The 16,352-nt window shown below is 52.3% G+C and overlaps 3 protein-coding genes across 3 annotated transcripts; 1 reads left to right on the forward strand and 2 right to left on the reverse strand.

The window, feature by feature from the left end:
* The first annotated feature begins 287 nt into the window (after positions 1-287).
* Positions 288-14,787, forward strand: NECAB3 (N-terminal EF-hand calcium binding protein 3). Its single transcript, XM_080925156.1, has 13 exons — positions 288-421; positions 1,974-1,998; positions 3,457-3,565; positions 4,197-4,222; positions 4,382-4,479; positions 11,645-11,781; positions 12,038-12,156; positions 12,309-12,388; positions 12,485-12,538; positions 12,861-12,973; positions 13,130-13,207; positions 13,891-13,982; positions 14,071-14,787. Exons 1-13 carry the CDS (start codon positions 320-322, stop codon positions 14,097-14,099), a joined length of 1,062 nt encoding a protein of 353 aa, XP_080781282.1. The 5' UTR covers positions 288-319; the 3' UTR covers positions 14,100-14,787.
* On the reverse strand, positions 5,833-6,570 carry ACTL10 (actin like 10; the record flags this gene model as incomplete). Its single annotated transcript, XM_080925091.1, has 1 exon — positions 5,833-6,570. One exon carries the CDS (start codon positions 6,568-6,570, stop codon positions 5,833-5,835), a length of 738 nt encoding a protein of 245 aa, XP_080781217.1.
* On the reverse strand, positions 8,907-9,924 carry LOC308427181 (uncharacterized protein C20orf144; the record flags this gene model as incomplete). The annotated part of the gene is made up of 3 exons (XM_080925210.1): positions 8,907-9,314; positions 9,470-9,529; positions 9,799-9,924. The coding sequence occupies 3 exons, from the start codon at positions 9,922-9,924 to the stop codon at positions 8,907-8,909; spliced, it is 594 nt and encodes a 197-aa protein (XP_080781336.1).
* Positions 14,788-16,352: the final 1,565 nt, after the last annotated feature.

Raw genomic sequence — 16,352 nt, forward strand, 5'->3', positions numbered from 1 at the left:
TTGGCTGGGAAGCGCATAGATTCTCAGATGTGAAAAGCTTTATGGGTCTGATCTATTAGGGCTCCTGCACTTAAAGCTTTGTCTGCCCACACCCAACTGGGTGGAGCGCCCGTTCCTGTGGGACTCCTGGCAAGATGTCATTGCCAGTGACTTCTGGGGTGACTTCTTACCCCGTTTCTTTTAGAAGCTTCTTCCAGGCGGGGGAAACCGAGGCCAGGTGGGGGCGGGGCCGTGCTTGGGCCAATGGGCGTGCGCCCCGCCCCCAGCCAGTCTGGGCGGCCTGGTAACCGCAACCCGCAGCCTTGCAAGCCTCTGAGCCATGGCGTGCGCTGGACTGCTGACTGTGTGCCTGCTCGGGCCACCTGCGCCCCAGCCGCCGCGGCACTCTGTGCCTGCCGCGGGACACGCGCTTTTCCAGGACGTGAGTGGGGCACCGGTGGGCGGGCATCGGGCTTTCTAGGTCTCAGTCCTCTGTCGCTGTCTCTCCACATCTGTTGGTTCTGCTTTGGTCCCTCTCCTAGACTATCTGTGATCCTGCTGTTCTGATCTTCCTGCTTTTGTGTTCCTTATGCTGTCTGTGCTTTGCCGAGTCTCTCCTTGTCCCTCTCCTGCCCCTCACCCCAAATGTGCCCGTTGGGGCTAGGGGCTGCCAACACTCAGCCACAGCAGCCTGTTCCAGGGCAGCCCCTGCTGGGCTGATAGGGGAGCCTAGACCTAGAAGGAGCTGTGTCCTGCCCCCAGAAGCCCCAGGCCTGATCACGGGCGGAAGTCTTTCAGTTGGTAAGGGACTCCTCTTATGGGCAGCAGGTGGCCTTGAGCCCCCTTTTGTAGCTGTAGAGCATCCTAGCCTCTGTCAGCCACTATTCTGAGCACCCCTCTTCTCCCTTTTACTGTGTGCTCAGCAGGTCCTGGCTCTCTCCTGGCTCTACTCCAGAAGTCCCGGCCAGTGTAAGAGGCTGTTTAGCCCCCTCCCCAGTGCCCTAGTGACTCAGCACCTTGATCATGGTCCTTCAGGCCCGAGGAGGCATGTTCCAGGTCAAGAGGCACTGGCATGTGGATGGAGTGTCTTATTCCAAGCTTAGCTCTCCAGCCCCACTCCCATGCTAATGACCCCAGCATTAACTGAGCTGCTGTGTGATCCCAATCTAGTAGCAGACCTTCTCTGAGTTGGCCTACAGGTTATATTGGTTGATTAGCCCAGTGACTCTGAGGGAACTAGGTGGAAGAGTTTAGCATTCAGGCCACTGAGCTATATGGGTTCTGTTCAGGCTTTGAACTTGTCTGTTTCATCATTGCCTCTGCAAATAAAATCTGTTGACCTTTGCCATCCTTCTTGTTCCTTACACAAACGTGTATACACAGATGCCCACAGTCTAAATGATGAGTTGGTCTTGTAAGCGGTCCCAGCCCTGGAAGGGTTAAATTCTAAGTTGCTCCCTCACACACTAGTGAGAAAACCAAAGCACCCACAACCGGCCAGCCACTGCCTGCCAGTCTTAAACAGGCACAAGGGAAAGAGCCTGTTCAGCGAGGGTAGATGGAAAATAGTGTGGACTTGAGAGAACACCCAGAAAAGTCTGGGTGGCGGTGGGGATTCAGATCTGACATGGCTTCCAAGGCTTCTCAGGATGAATCTTAGCCCATCTGTCCAAGCTTCTTCAAACTGGGGACATGCCAAAGGCTGCTACATCAGAGCGAACTCCGGCTCCACTCCAGCTGTGGGAGGTGAAGGAACAGAGAACTGGCCAGGAGCACCCACCCACTGTGAAGCCAGCCCTTCAGCAGGAGGGAGTCAGCATTAGGGCTTGCTGTGTGATCTTCCTGTGCTACCTTGCTGGAGACTCCTGCCGGACCGCCCTGAGCAGGAAGGCAATGCTGGGGAGCTGGCAAGCTGGAGCTCCACTGGCTTGGGAGGGGGACTCCTACCTCCCTGGCTCCACTCACAGCACCCACTATTTCCCTTTGTCCCCTAGGTTTTCCGCAGAGCAGACAAGAATGGTGAGTGGTTTCTTTCCCCTGGGTCCGTGTGTGTGTGTGTGTGTGTGTGTGTGTGTGTGTGTGTGTGTGTGTGTGTGTACGGGGCAGCGTACGAGAGCCCGGGCCTTGGAGGTGCAGCTTTGAGAGCCCAAAATGGGAGATCAAGCAAGAAACCCTTCCTGGAGAGTGTACAGAATAGGGTCAGGGAAGTGCACTTTGATCTGAGGCTGGAGGTGGGCTTATATTAAGACAGTAGTCTAGGACTGGAGAGATGGCTCAGCAGTTAAGAGCACTGGCTGCTCTTCCAGAGGTTCTGAGTTCAAATTCCAAGCAACCACATGATGGCTCACAACCATCTGTAATGAGATCTGATGCCCTCTTCTGGTGTGTCTGAAGACAGCTACAGTGTACATAAAATAAATAAATCTTAAAAAAAAAATAAGACAGTACTGAAGCTCAGGGTGATGGGTATGCAAAACCTTGTTATGTCCTTATAACAGTGTGCTGCTAGGTGGGAATCCTTCATTCCATTTTATGGGCAAAGGAGTAGAGACTCAGAGAAGTGAGTCAGTTGTGGGCCTAGAATTCAGCCTTGTGTGGGTACATCACCTTAGGGTCTCTGAATGAGGGCTGGGTGAGGCACTCATCTGGCCTTCACTTTTCTTGTTTCAGTCTCTTTTGTGGTCCCAGTGTTCGCCCTTTCGTGGGTCTCTTCAAATTGGTGGGGACCATTAATTTAACATACTTATTTAACATACTTATAATTTAACATAACACACATTTAATCCCAGCATTTGGGAGGCAGAAGCAGGTGGATCTCCGAGTTTGAGGTCAGCCTGGTCTACAGAGTGAGCTCCAGGACAACCAGGGCTACACAGAGAAAGTGTACCTTGTCTTGGGAAAATAAAAGATAATAAAAAACAAAAAACCCTCCCCCAAAAGATACCTACTCTCAATAACTTCTGCTGCAGAGGCTCATACCCTCCCCATCTTGGTGTAGTTCAGACAGAGCAGACCCCATTGTCTTTTATCACCTTGCTCTCTACTCTCTGCCTCTGCTTACATGCCCCCATGAGGGGAGCTCATTCTCATCCCAGCCAGTTTGCTGCTTTGTAGAGTCTGGCTGGTGGGTAGGCTTCACGTTCTTCTCTGTGACTTCCTGGGAAGGTCCTGGGGCTGGAACCTGGAGGTCTCTTCTACCCTGGGGCAAGGTTAGTTTGTGGGGCCAGGGACTGTGCCCTTGACTCCTAAGCTGTGCTCTGATGTGTCCCAGGCTGTTCTCTCATATTTCCATTCGGCAGACATTAAGTCCCCACCAAATGTATCCTGAAGAGGGTAGGCCCTATTTCTTTCAAGCCTATGCTTTTGGGGGAACTCGTCCTTTTGTTCAGAACAGTCAGGGCCCCCAGTGAGGTCAGAACCCTAGGCTGTCTGGCCAAGTGACTCAAGGGTAGCAACAGCACCCCTGTTTCTTCCCAGATGATGGTAAGCTCTCGTTCGAAGAATTCCAGAACTACTTTGCTGATGGGGTTCTCAGCTCTGCCGAGCTGCAGGAACTGTTCAGCGGCATCGATGAGCATCTCACTGAGTGAGTATAATAGAGGGCTGGCTTGCTGTGGCAGAGCCAGGCCAGCTTGTCCCAACCCACTGTGTCCCCTGCTGTCAGGTCCCTGCTGGAGGACAGGGGGTGGGGAGAGACAACAGGGCCAGTGCTGACTCTGTCAACCCGCCCACACCTTCTCCAGCTCCAGTCTTGTTGCTACACTGATTCCAGCTGGGACCCCAGAATAACCAGACCTGAGTCACCAACTATGTTCAGCCCTTCCATTCCCAAGCAGAGGATGTTTGAGGACAGCTGGGTTCTGCCTGCCTCTGCCTGTGGATGCAGATGCAGGAATCCACACTTTCCCGCCTCCCACATGTCCACATCTGGTTCAAGTGTATGTTCCTTCCCTGCTTCTTCACTTGGGGACACACACGCCATGACTAGCACAGCTGCCCTCTCCCTTCCCTTCCCACTTCCGTAGTGTAAATCCCAGATTAGGTCAGCATTCAAGGCTTCAAGGACTTGGATTGACCCTCTGAAGGGCCTGTGACCCTTCCCCCACCAGACATACTATGTGAGGCTGAGTAGAAGGGGTAAGGACACCAGCATCTATGTCTGGCTCCTCAGGCCCAGGAGCTACGAGTCTGAAAGATGTATTTTCTTTCCCCCACAGCAATTTAGAAACAGAGAAGCTGTGTGGTGAGTAGGCCTATGCTGGCTCTTGGTGCCAGCCCCTGGGCGGGTGGGTGTGATGCTTTGTGGGGCTGGCCTCTTGGGATTGGAGGGCTGGGGCAGCTGAAGAATTCCAGGCTGGGGAGATGGTTTAGGCTGGAACCCTTGGACCTCTTCTGTCTACAGACTATTTCTCCACACACTTGGGTGTCTATCGGCCTGTGCTGGCTGCGCTGGAGTCTCTGAACCGTGCTGTGCTCACTGCCATGGACACTACAAAGCTGGTAAGTGCAAGGAAGGCCTATGGGAACCTGAAGTGACATGGCTCAGGGAGGCAGTGGAGAGCTGTCCTGCTGTGGCTCAGGGATGTGGAAAAGGAGGCTGGGTTCAAGTTCTGTCACTTAACAACTATGCCCTTAACTCCGTCTATAGCCAGGGGTGATAATGAACACTTAAGTGGGTTGTGGTGGCTCACGCCTGCAATCTCAATGTCCAGGAGGCAGAGGCAGGACGATTTGCTGTCGGTTTCATGACAGTCTGGCTAGGGTAAGACCCTGTTGGGGGAGGAGCAGGCAGACATCTTATGTTTTGTTCTTTGCTCTGTTCCCTGTATCCAAAACAATGCAGGCAACATAGCAAATTTTTTGTTGGCCTGTTATAATTGCTGGGGGCTGTCAAACCAGGACCCAATAGGCACAGGTTGGGATATAGAGGAGTTCATAAATGCCCACAGGTACATGGATAGGCAGGGCCTGACTTCAGGACATTTGAGACAGTAGGTATATGCCTAGTTTGGTGGCTTATGCTATAACCTGTATAGACAAGTGTTGACAGCCAGTGTTCCAGACCCTGAAAGTGACCAAAAACAAAAGCAACCCTCCTTTTATGTGTTAAGAACCATCTTTGCCAAGAACAGGTGTGGCATTTTTTAACTCTGTGTATTTCTGGATGTTCTGGAACTTAATCTGTAGACCAGGCTGGCCTCAAACACAGAGATCCACGGGCCTTTGCCTCCTGAGTGCTGGGATTAATTTTTACGTTACCACTGCCTGAAGGTAGCTTACACTTTTAACCTCAGCACTTGGAAGAGGCACGAGAGCTTAAGATTGAAACCAGCCTGGGCAATATAGTGAGATCCTGTCTCAGATCTTCTCTCCCTGTGTCCTTGGCTCTCCTGGGGGTAGGGGTGACAGGCCTGGGGTTTACCTGAATGTACTGGTTTTGGTACTGAGGATAGAACCCAAGGCCTTGCACCTGCTACATAACTATTCTTCTGCCCTCTGACCTCACTTTCTACAAAAAAAGGGAAAAGACACCTTCAGGTGTCTTTCACCTGGGCACACAGCTGAGAACAGGACTTCTAGTTCCCTCATGTAAGAATTTTTCAAGTATTATTCTTTAAGCTTGGCCCTGCTGAACTGGCATTCTCTAAACTGGTTTGGGTATTCAAACTGAAAGCAAAATGGAGGTCAGGGTTAGCTCAGAAAGGGAAAAGGACAGCCCATTCCCACATGATAACCCTGCCAGCAGTGAACACTTGAATCTGTTTATCTGGTTCTCTATGCTAGGACAGAGTTGCAGCCTCTGTTCCTGAAGTAGCCCCTGGTGACACTATCCATTCTGGATCAATACAAAACTCAATTGAACACTTCTCGCACCAGGAAAGGGCCGTACTCCTGGTACATGGCCCGAGTCATCCAGCGGCACCGAAAGGAGTGCAAGGAGGCCATCATGGAACCTCCAGCCCACACAGCTGTGCCCCGCTCAGGATGAGCCACCACACAGGGCTGCAGGGCTGGGTCCCCACGCCTCCGACACTGTGCCTCCAGCTCTAGGTTCATGCGCTCCACAAAGCCGGGGAAGAGGGTGGAACCACCAGCTAGTACCACCGTATTGGCCAGCCGTGTCCTCAGTGTTGTGGGTACCTTCTGCAGTGCCTGGAAGGCCAACGTGGGCAGTCCTGGCTCAGGGTGGCCTAGGAGACTTGGCTGGAAGATGGGTTCAGGGCAGCGGAAGCGCTCACTGCCAAGGCGCACGTAGCAGCCATTGCCCAGGTAAAAACAGGCCCTCTGGTGGCGGGCAGGGTCACAGATATCACCCTGGAAATCTAGTGACACATAGCAGCAGCGCTTCTTGAGCTGTGTAACGGTCTTGCGGGGCAGGGCCTGCAGCTGAAGATCTGGGCATGCGGCTACCAGCAGATCTCGAAAGTAACGCGACAGGGTGCTGCCTGCCACATTCAGACGGAAGGTGGCCTTGTGCCATGAGTGACCAGCGTAGACGGGTGTGGCGTGGCACACGCCCGCTCCCGCCTCCACAGCCAGCCCACTGAAAGCTCCGATGGAGCAAAGTGCCAGCAGCGCCGTGCTGGCCATGTGGCACGCAGGCACTGTCAGGGCCTCGAACAGCAGTTCAGCCACCTTCTCTCGCCCCTCGGGTGGTGCTGATGGCGAGTCGCTCACCAGCACAGGCCACTGCTCGGAGTTGATCTGCAGGCCTCCCACCATTAGGCGCTCCCATAGTCCCTCCAGTGCCTCCCAGTCCACTACTACTCCATGCTTGATAGGATGTGCACGTGCCACGCCTCCTGCCAGCTCGCAACCTGGTGCTCCTGGCAGCACAGGCCGGTCCCAACTGGGCATCAGACTCGAGCTTTTCAGCACTACGCGCGGCTTGATCTCCCCAGCAAAGCCTGCCTTAGTGAAGCCGGAGCCTTGGTCCACTACCACAGCAACATGGTCCAATGAAGGCAGCCTGCGGGCGCGGCGAGTCCGGTGCACAGACGCCACCTTCAGGGCTCAGTGTACCCCGAAGCCCTATGGGCCTTCTGGGCGGATAACCGGCCCTCTCGGTTCTCGGCTCCGCCTCTGGCTGCGAGGCTCCGCCTCTTAAGAGTAGCTGTTCCTTTTTGTGGCACTACCTCAAAGTGTCAGTCAAGACTTGATTCCTCCTTAGGGCCTCAGAGTTCCGGCCTTTCTAGGCAGCTCTCTTGGCACGTCACCTAGCTTGGCTGTATAAGGAAGGAATCGTTTAGGAAAGGAACTTAGATTAGGCTCATTATGACCTCAGTCTTGTAGGCACTCCACCCCCACCCCTTGCATGGGCTGATGGCAGCAGCCCTTTGGGAGCCCATGTTAAGGGCCTGTCTGGCCAACACAGTGCTTAATTCTTTCTCCCAACTGTTTGGAATATTTATGTACTCTGGCCAGATGTACAACACTTTAACTCTCAGTTCTAAAGAGAAACAACACATCCACAGGCACTTCCCTCGTGCCCAGCCCTGATGGCCAGGGGTCTGGCCTGACCCCTTCAGTTCTGAAGCTCACAAAGCAAGCCTAAGCAAGTCCAAATCTCTTTCGTGGTCTTTTTTCTAACTCCATAAGGTGGCAATAAGCCCTGCCCCCTGGATAGACCATTTTGGTTGCAAACAGAAGACTCAGATGCACTTAAGCTGAAATAAGGGTTTTAATACAAGGATCCTGGATATTTTGTGGACCACAGGGGCAAAACCGGTCTTAGGAACAGGATCTGACCATATGGTTATAACCGGGATAGTCTCTAAGTTCCCAATTATAGTTGTGGGGGAGATCATCAAGGTAGCTTGAGCCAAGCAGTTAGCTCTCAAGTGGGGAGATACATGCTGTGTATGGGCCACACATCTTCCAACACAATCCCAGCCCGTGGACAGTAACAAAAGTGCATCCTTAATTTGTAGCTTACAGTTCTAGTGAGCTGAGACATCCTGCCACCTCTGGCCCCAGGTGAAGCATTTTCAGTGTGTAGCAGGAAAGGAGACTCAGGAATTTTTGTTTTCTGAAGCAACCTATGGCACGGGATTCAAGATGCTCCTACCTCACCTCTTGAGTTCTGGTATTGTCACAGTCAGAAGTGGTGGCTTTAGGGTCTGGTCTGGAGCTGGGTGTGGCTTCTGTCCAGTAAGAGTGACACTGGAGGCCATGGGTGCCGTATCAGTATGGAGGAGCTGAGGGCAAGCACTGAGGTAGTCAGGATGGGGTGCTAGGTGTGCATACGCTAATTTTAACCTTGGCCTTTAGAGAGGTAGAGGAGAGACAGTGGGAATTATGAACAAGGGAAACTAATTTGCCATAGACAGATTAGTGGTTTGGAAGAAGCTTTTGGCCACAAATGGGGTAGAGGATGGAACAGGTAACCTCTGGAGGAAAGTGCTTTGACTAAGGAACCCTAGAATTTGGGGGAGCTGAGTGCTTGGGAACTGTCAGGCAGTAGGGTAAGAGACTAGAAGTTCAAGCCCCTTTTACTGAGTGTGGTCCATAAGCAGACTCTGATGTTCCAGCACCACCATGGCTGACCACCTACCTATTATTCTTCCTGGGATGATGTCTGTTAGCAGTCTGAAACCCTTCTTCTGCCTGAGAGATTTTTGAATGTTGGGGACTCTTGGAGTCCTCAAGGCTTTGCCTGAAACAAGTTCTTCCTAACATTTCCAAGTTAGCTCAAGTCCACTTTGAGTCTATGGATTTGGCATGAGCTGACCTTAGTGCACAGAAAGTAAGTTAAAGGCAGCCCTGGCTCTAGGTCATTGTGGCTGTGCTAAGTACCATTTACTCTTACTTACCCAGGGCCTCAATTTTGACCCTAGGATAGACAGGGACAGAAGTGGCAGACGCGGGGGTTGCTATGTGCTCTTTTATTGAGCAGAGTCCTGGCGCTAGGGGGTTGTGCCAGACACTCAGGGCCGCGGGCGAGGACAGCGGCGCCGCTTGCGTGGCTGCTCCTCACGGGGGTCGCCTTCGCCACAGGCCTCGCGTTGGGTCAGCAGGTGTGCATAAAGTGGCTGCCAGCACTGCGGGGCCTTGGCCCCGCCACCCTGCCTGCCTGCCACTCGATACCCCTCCTCCTGCAGCCGCGCGTCCAGCTGCAGTAGCAGCACCAGGATCCTTTTCATCTCCCGTGCGCGCACGCCTTCGCGCCTGTCCACGCCGTCGCCTGCCCCACGTAGCATAGGCGCCACCGCTGGAAAGCACGTTGGGGCACCGAGCGGGTCCTCAGCTGGCCGCATGGGCCGCACAAATGGGCCTGCCGCTGTCTCGGCCAGCTGCAGCCGCTTGTCCAGCGGAAAGAGCAGCACGATCTTGGTCTGGGGGTAGGCCGGTGTGAAGAGAAGAACACGCCCTTGCAGGGCCTGAGGTTTCTTCTGTACCCAACCTCCCGAGCCCCACTGTGCCCCGCACCCCGGGACCCCTGCCTCCCCACAGGAGCCCATTGTCCACCCTAGGGCGAATCACTACATACTTTCCCAGCCTTGATGCGGGGGTTCTCACCCACCCGGGCTGGGTCAGGAGCCTCTCGCCATTGAAAAAAAGGGAAAGTGGCATGTTGCGAGGCTGTGGGCTGGAGAGAAGGAGTAAAGGATATTTTAGGTCTGTGGTTCCAGACACCATGCTTGATTCCTGGTTGAGAGAGCACTCCCCACCCCCGGCCCTTGCTTCTAGAACCCCTATACTACCTACACAGGTTCCAGGGATCCTGCTCCTCTAGAGAGGATTCTCTAACCCCTCATGCTCTTGGCTAAAGGTGTAGCCTCCAGCACCCTGCGTTCCTTCCAGCCTCTCCATACTCACACTTGGCTTCTTTCGCTTGAGGTGGCTGAAGAACTGCTTGTGACGGGCCTTGTCCATGTCAGGTGGCCTGTCCTTGCTGGCCTGATTGGGTGCTTTGGTCCTCTTGTGAGAACCGCTGTTTCCCATGATAGGACTGGTTACTAGAGGCCACTGCCCATGCTGCCTCGGCCCTACCCTCTAGCCAGGGGCCCCAGTTTGACCCCGCCCGTTCAGGGGAATTGTATTGTGAGCTCACAAGTGACTTGGCCACAGCAAAGCTCTGCTCCTCCCCTGGAACTCCTAGGAGAATCTGGCCACTGTTTAGCTTCCTGGCTGCAAAACAGGGCTAGTGCTTTAACGAAGCAATGCTTATAGGGTGTTTAAGGGTGAGTAGGGGGGAGTTTCTACGGCACTGATGTGAATCCTGGCCTGCCACTAATCAGCTGCTTAACCTTGGCTAAGATTCAACCTCTTAAGGCCTCAGATACAAAGTGGAGTCAATTATGGTTACTAAAAACTGTTATGTTGGTTAAACAAAATTCTTGGGATGAGTCTGGTCTGAGGAGGTTCTGAGAATTGAACTCAGATCCTCTGGAAGAGCAACCGGTGCTCTTAACCACTGAGATATTCTCCAACACCCAACCTGGCCTTTTTTTTTTTTTTAAAGGTTTGTTTATTATATGTAAGTACATTAATAGCTATCTTCAGAAACACCACAAGAGGGCCATCCAGGCTTGGTTGCAAACAGCAGAAAACCAAACTTATACCTCCAAAGGGAAATTACTAAAATGATGTCATGGAAGCAGAACCCACAGACTCAGGGCAGGACTCAGTCTGTCATAGCCTGGTCCGGAAGCTACCATCGTAGTTGAATGAAACCCATTGTTGGCGTTGTCATGGAGCCTGGATCTTTGCGGCTCCTCAGGACTCCCATTTTAGGTTTGGGTGTTGGTGGTGGGGTGAGGGCTCCTAAGGGCAACCTTGGCTGTCCATGCATATAGCTGGGTAGATCTCTTATGTTCCACAACAGTGGTGACATTTTCAGATTGAAAACTTAGACTGTAAGTACTAGGCTTAGTCCTATGTAGGAAATTATTGAGGGGAATCTTAATGGAGTATTGTGGGAGAAACTGAGGCCCATGGTGAAAGCAGCTGAGGACTGTGAGTGTCCCAAGATGGTTGGTATAAGGTCTGATGTATGGTCAGGATCCCTCTCAGCTCACCTTCAAGGAACTGAGTAGAGGCTGGTAGTGTAAGCTCGCCTCAGGGTAGTTAAGAGTGTTTGTGTCTGTTCAGTTACCTAGATGTCTTGTATATACAGCTTCCAACAAAATGCATGCACTAAATGTTTATTAAATGGATCACTGAATGGGATGAAAGAGCAAACGAATGCAGGCCAATAAGGGGTGGCATCCCACATCATTCAGTGCCATGTGTAAAACTGGCCTTAATGCCCTGTACCTTCACCCTGCCTGGGTGTGCCCAGAGTCCTCACTAGCAGTTGCAAAGGTGAGAATGATCCTTAACTTCGAAGAGGAATTTAGATCTAGAAAACCCCAGTGTGCCAGCAGGGTATGATTCCTGTGAATCAGCCTTATATCTGCAAGGATGAACAGAGCCCATCTGGATTGGGAAAAGAGACCTTAGAAGCTGGGCAGAGTGGTACCCATCTTTAATCCTAGCACTAGGAAGGCATATCCGGAGGATCACAAGCCAAGGCAAGCATAGGCTAGAAAATAAGATGCTGCTTAGGAAGTGGGTGTTAACTAGCCTGTCCTGGGCCTGCATGCCCTGTCCATCTGCTTTCACTGTTGCTCCCGTGAGCAAGATAAGCTCCCTCTTATGACACCCTCTGCCCTGCCCACAGGAATATGAACAGGCCTCCAAGGTGGACCAGTTTGTCACACGGTTCCTGCTGCGGGAGACTGTGAACCAGCTACACGCCCTGCAGACCTCCCTGGAAGGGGCATCAGACACTCTGGAGGCCCAGGCCCGTAGTCAGCGGTATGTAAGGGTGCTGCTGGGCTGCAGGTGTGTGGGTACCTTTTGTTCCCAAATTCCACACTTCCATCCAGCCTTCTGTAGGCCACATTCTTGCGTAGAGAGGCATGAGCTGCTGAAAAGGGGTTAGTGGTTTGGGGGCTGGGCTTCAAAGACCAAGGAGACCTGTTTTGCCCCACCTTTTGCCTGGACCTGTGCTGAAATCTCAGTCCTTGATCCTATGGGTCTAAAGACACTGGACTAACCTTCTACTTTCTAGGTTGGTTGAAGAAAATATCAAAGTGCAGAGTAGGTCCTGTGGCAGCCGGAGGGCAGGACGCAGAGCCCTGAGGAGCATCAGTTGGTCACCAACCTGGTCTCCTGGATCCTCTGATACAGGTGTGCCTGTGGCAGGGTAGGATCTGGCTGCATAGGGCCAGGAAAGGTGTGGCATCTCCTGTTCTCTCAGGGCTTTGCTTTGCCAATGTTCCCAATTCACCCTGAGTGGCCTCCCTTCAGGGGCCCCTGACTGATGTCTGGTCCCTCTGCAGGGCGGAGTTCAGAGGCTGAGCTGCAGTGGCGGCTGCAGGTCAACCGCCTCCAGGAACTCATAGACCAGCTTGAGTGCAAGGTAAGGGGCTGGGTGGCCAGTGCCTCCTAGAGAGGACTTGTGTTGTACCTGCCGAGGCCCATACATACTAGAGGCTATATTCTGTGTCTCTTGCAGGCACCCAGGCTGGAACCCACGCATGAAGAGGACTTTGCCAAGGGTCTTGACTCGGTGAGTTGGGAAGTACTCAAGATCTGTCTACCCAGATCTGGTAGGCAGGTGTTAGGTTTTGGTTCTTGCTCTGTGACTACCTTAGGTTCTCTGTTATCTCATCTGTGTCTGTGGAAGTCAGGCCTGGGGTAGGAATGGAAGCTAGAAGGCACAGTGGAAGGTGGTACAGCAGAGGGTCAGTCTATGGCTTGGAGGATGGAGTCAGGTGCTGGGAGGTCTTGTTGGCTGTGGGGACTTGATCCACAGGGGCAGATCTAGATGACATTAGGAAGGCTGGATTATACTGAGCATGGCTTACCCCTGACTAGTGCTTTCTTGCCAGCACATCCTTGTGGCACAGAGGCAAGTACAGGTGGCAGAGGATACCCTGCAGGATTTCCATCGTGCTCTCTGCTGCTACATGAACTTCACAGGGGCCCAAAGCCATTGTCTGCAGTGAGTTTCAGGAGAGTCAGTGGGATGGGTGAGTGGGTGGGAGGTGAGAGGGATGGAGGGCTGGGTACTCTGGGCAGGGTTCCCATGAGACCCTTGGCAGGTAGGCAGGAGAGGTCAGAGCTGTGGTCCAGCCTGGCTACCTCTTTGGTTCTGCAGTGTGTCTGCCCAGAAGATGCTAGACAATGCTGCTTTCACCCTATATGAGTTCTGGCAGGACGAAGCCTCCTGGAGAAGGTGAGTGGTGGTCTAACATCTGACACTGATGGGGTTCTGGAAGGCGTTGGACCAGGTTCAAGTCCTGCTCTCCTATTCATTGGCTGTGTGACTTCAGGGTCCCAGATGTAAGGAATAAATGAAGTTAGGTATTGAGTGTGTGCCTATTATGTCAACCCTGATGGCAAAGGCAAGAGAGCTCAGACTACAAGACCAATCTGGGCCTCACAGCAAATTCAGCAAAGCCCTGTCTCCAAAAACAAAACCAATACCTCCAAAAAACAACCAAACAAAAAACCAAAATAACAAACAAAACAATAATACAAGTTGGCCTTGACTGCACCAGCACTTGGAAGGCAGAGGCAGGAGAACTTGATGGTTCAAGGATAGCCTCAGTTATATATAAACAAGACCCTGTCCAACTCCAAACCCTCCAAACTCAATACAATACAGATGCACAGTAGGCACTCGATGAGTGTACACTACTGTCAGTAGGCCCCTATGTTAGGGGCCTTTATTTAGTTCTAGCAGTAGCCTAGTGATGTAGGCACCTTGTTCCCAGCTTTTTTGAAGGGGAAGACTGAAGCTAGAAGCAGTAATGGAAAGGTTGGTGCCTTGAGTCCAGGAGCCAGACTAAGCGTAAATGACCTAGAGCACTAATCTTAGAGCAGATGTCTCAGCCTGTGTATTCCGTGGCCTCCCAGGCACCAGCAGTCACCCTGCAGCAAGGCCTTCCAGCGCACCCTCATCGATCACCTGCAGGCGCCGGACACTCTCACCACTGTGTTCTTCCCAGGTGCGCTGTACCCCTGTCCTCTCAACAGCTCTGGGATCCAGGAGGGGAGCCTTCCATATCTCCTGACTCCCTATCCTCTCACCCACAGCCTCCTGGTGGATTATGAATAATAACTGAGTCTGCTTTAGCTGGTGACTGCAGTCCTGCCTATCACTCTAGAACCCTCTGCAGTGGCCAACTCTACACTAAGATCAAGGAACCTGCCTGTTCCCAGGCTAAAGGCCTGGTCAGGTGGTAGAGGGTCTCTCAGCCCAGGCATCAGGAGCTGGCCTTTTGCTTGCTATATTTATTTTACTGTTTGTAGCTTCCAAACACCTGGGCTTCTGCCTAATTCAGGAAACCCAGATTCTGGTCCCCTTTTCTTCTACCTTGCTGTGTGACCAAGGCAGATCCCTCACCTCTCTAGCTGCCTAGGGGAGTCCTACTTTCTGCTTACTGTTTTGGGGTTAAGTTTCTGTTCTTCCTCAACCAGTGGCAGAACCAGGGCTGATGCTCAGGGACCCCCCACCCCAAACCCTGGAACCTTGACCCTTGAGGCTACACCAACTCAATCTATAGAGTAGAGACCTGTGTGTCTATCACTCTGGGACTAGCCCTAAAATTTCTAGCATCAGTGGTTGTACCAGAGACCTCTGGAAGACCCTGGGTTGGTTTGCATGTCATTTACATATCATTTGCATGCTCTCACCCCACCCATTCTCAGGGCACTCTGGGAAGCCCCAAGATGACCTTGCAAAGTAGCAATAATTTGGGCCTAGAGTTGCCTACTGCCCCCCAGAGATCTCTGAACCCTAGCCTGGGATTTCAGCACAGAGGCAATAAAGTTGGTAGTCACCTGTGGTGGTCTCTTTCTCTCTCTCTCTCTGACTCAGGGAAGAAAGCCTATCTTTAGAGCTGTGGTTGGTTTCCAGCTGAAGCAGCCAAACTGGCAGAAGTTTCATCATCATCCACTCAGCTAAAGGCATTCTTATGCCAGACCCTCCATCCAGAGCACTGTCTGGAAAGGAGGAATGGCACAGCCTAAGTTCAGCTTCCCCTACAGAGCCTTCTCAGAGCTCCACAGGGCTTGCTTGGCTGGATTCCATGAGGGACCCTATCTCATGCAGAACCTGCCAGGCTGGCCTGTCCTATCCACTGTCCCCTAATAGCATATTCAAGAGTCCTACCAGCCACAGTAGGTCAGGAGTGCTTCTCCAGGGCAAGCCTGAAGAGTAGCCAATGATGACACCTGACACCTAAAGTGGTAGGAAGGTGTTCGGTCTCACAAAAGCATGGAATGGATGTCACCTGTCTCGAATGTTGGGATCCCAAGCTCAGAGTGGCAGGGATACTCATCTCCAGCCAACCAATGGAAGCCAAAGAAGATGGACACTGAGACCAGGGGGAAGAAAGGAAGACTGGGGGTGCAGCCAGGAAGGCAGGGCCCTTAAAGGAGCGTCATTCTGAAAGTTACAGTAGGTTTTAAGGCAAGGCTGATGGCCAGGGTCTGAGTGCTGCTTCGTTCATGACCCTGTGTGTCTGACTGCCAGACCCTTGCTGGATGCTGGGGTATGGCCAGGAAAGCAGCTCTGCTGCTCTGCTGGCAGGAGTGCAGGCCTGGCCTTTCTGTGCTTCTCCCTAGTGGCCTCAAGAGAGGCCTGGATGCTTTGGGCCCAGCAGCCTAAATCCAGTAGGCTCCAGAATGTGCAGTCAGCATCTGTTCCTGTTCCACATGGGCCAAGTCTCCTTGGAGAGGTTTGTTACCTACACTGTGCTTTCAGTATGTGTCTGCACATACACATGTGCACGTGTGCCAGGAGGACAACTCAGTATGGTTCCTCAGGTTCTGGTTTGGTTTTTAAGATAATATCTCTTAATAACCTAGAACATGCTGAGGCTTTGCTGGCTGGCTAATTAACTAGCCCTAGGGATCCATCTGTCTCTACTTCCCTAGAACTGAGAACACAACCTTATCTGGCTTTTGAAAGTTACGGATCCTAGGGGTTAAACTCAGGTCTTAAAAGCTTTACTGACTGAGCTGTTTCACCAGTCTCTTGCTTTGTTCTTGAGACAAGGCTTTACTATGTAGCCCAGGTTGGCCTTGAAGTTATTTTCCTGCCTCCACATCTGGCCCCACTGATATCTTAAAGATGCTTAAAACCTAAGCCAGCTGCTCCTCTCTCAAGGGGTGTATCTTTAATTTGATGTCCCAGGATGTTTTCTGTTCAGCAAGAGTTAACATTTAAAAAAACTTTTTTGAGACAAGGTCCTCAGCCAGGCCTTGAATTTGCTGAGATTTTCCTGTCTCAGTTTGCTAAGTGCTGGGACACAGGCCTAGAGGTAGAGCTGGCCTTCAAGTTTGTTTTTAGACAGTCTCACTAAGTAACTTGA

The sequence above is a fragment of the Micromys minutus genome (genome assembly GCF_963924665.1).
Source record: "Micromys minutus genome assembly, chromosome: 11".
Taxonomy (NCBI): domain Eukaryota; kingdom Metazoa; phylum Chordata; class Mammalia; order Rodentia; family Muridae; genus Micromys; species Micromys minutus.

What these genes read in the sequence shown, in the direction of transcription:
- NECAB3 (XM_080925156.1), top strand. Translation starts at nt 320, where the DNA reads ATGGCGTGCGCTGGACTGCTGACTGTGTGCCTGCTCGGGCCACCTGCG. An exon ending in GACACGCGCTTTTCCAGGAC is followed by an intron (nt 422 to 1,973) that starts GTGAGTGGGGCA and finishes TTTGTCCCCTAG; the next exon opens with GTTTTCCGCAGAGCAGACAA. An exon ending in TAGACCAGCTTGAGTGCAAG is followed by an intron (nt 12,389 to 12,484) that starts GTAAGGGGCTGG and finishes TGTCTCTTGCAG; the next exon opens with GCACCCAGGCTGGAACCCAC.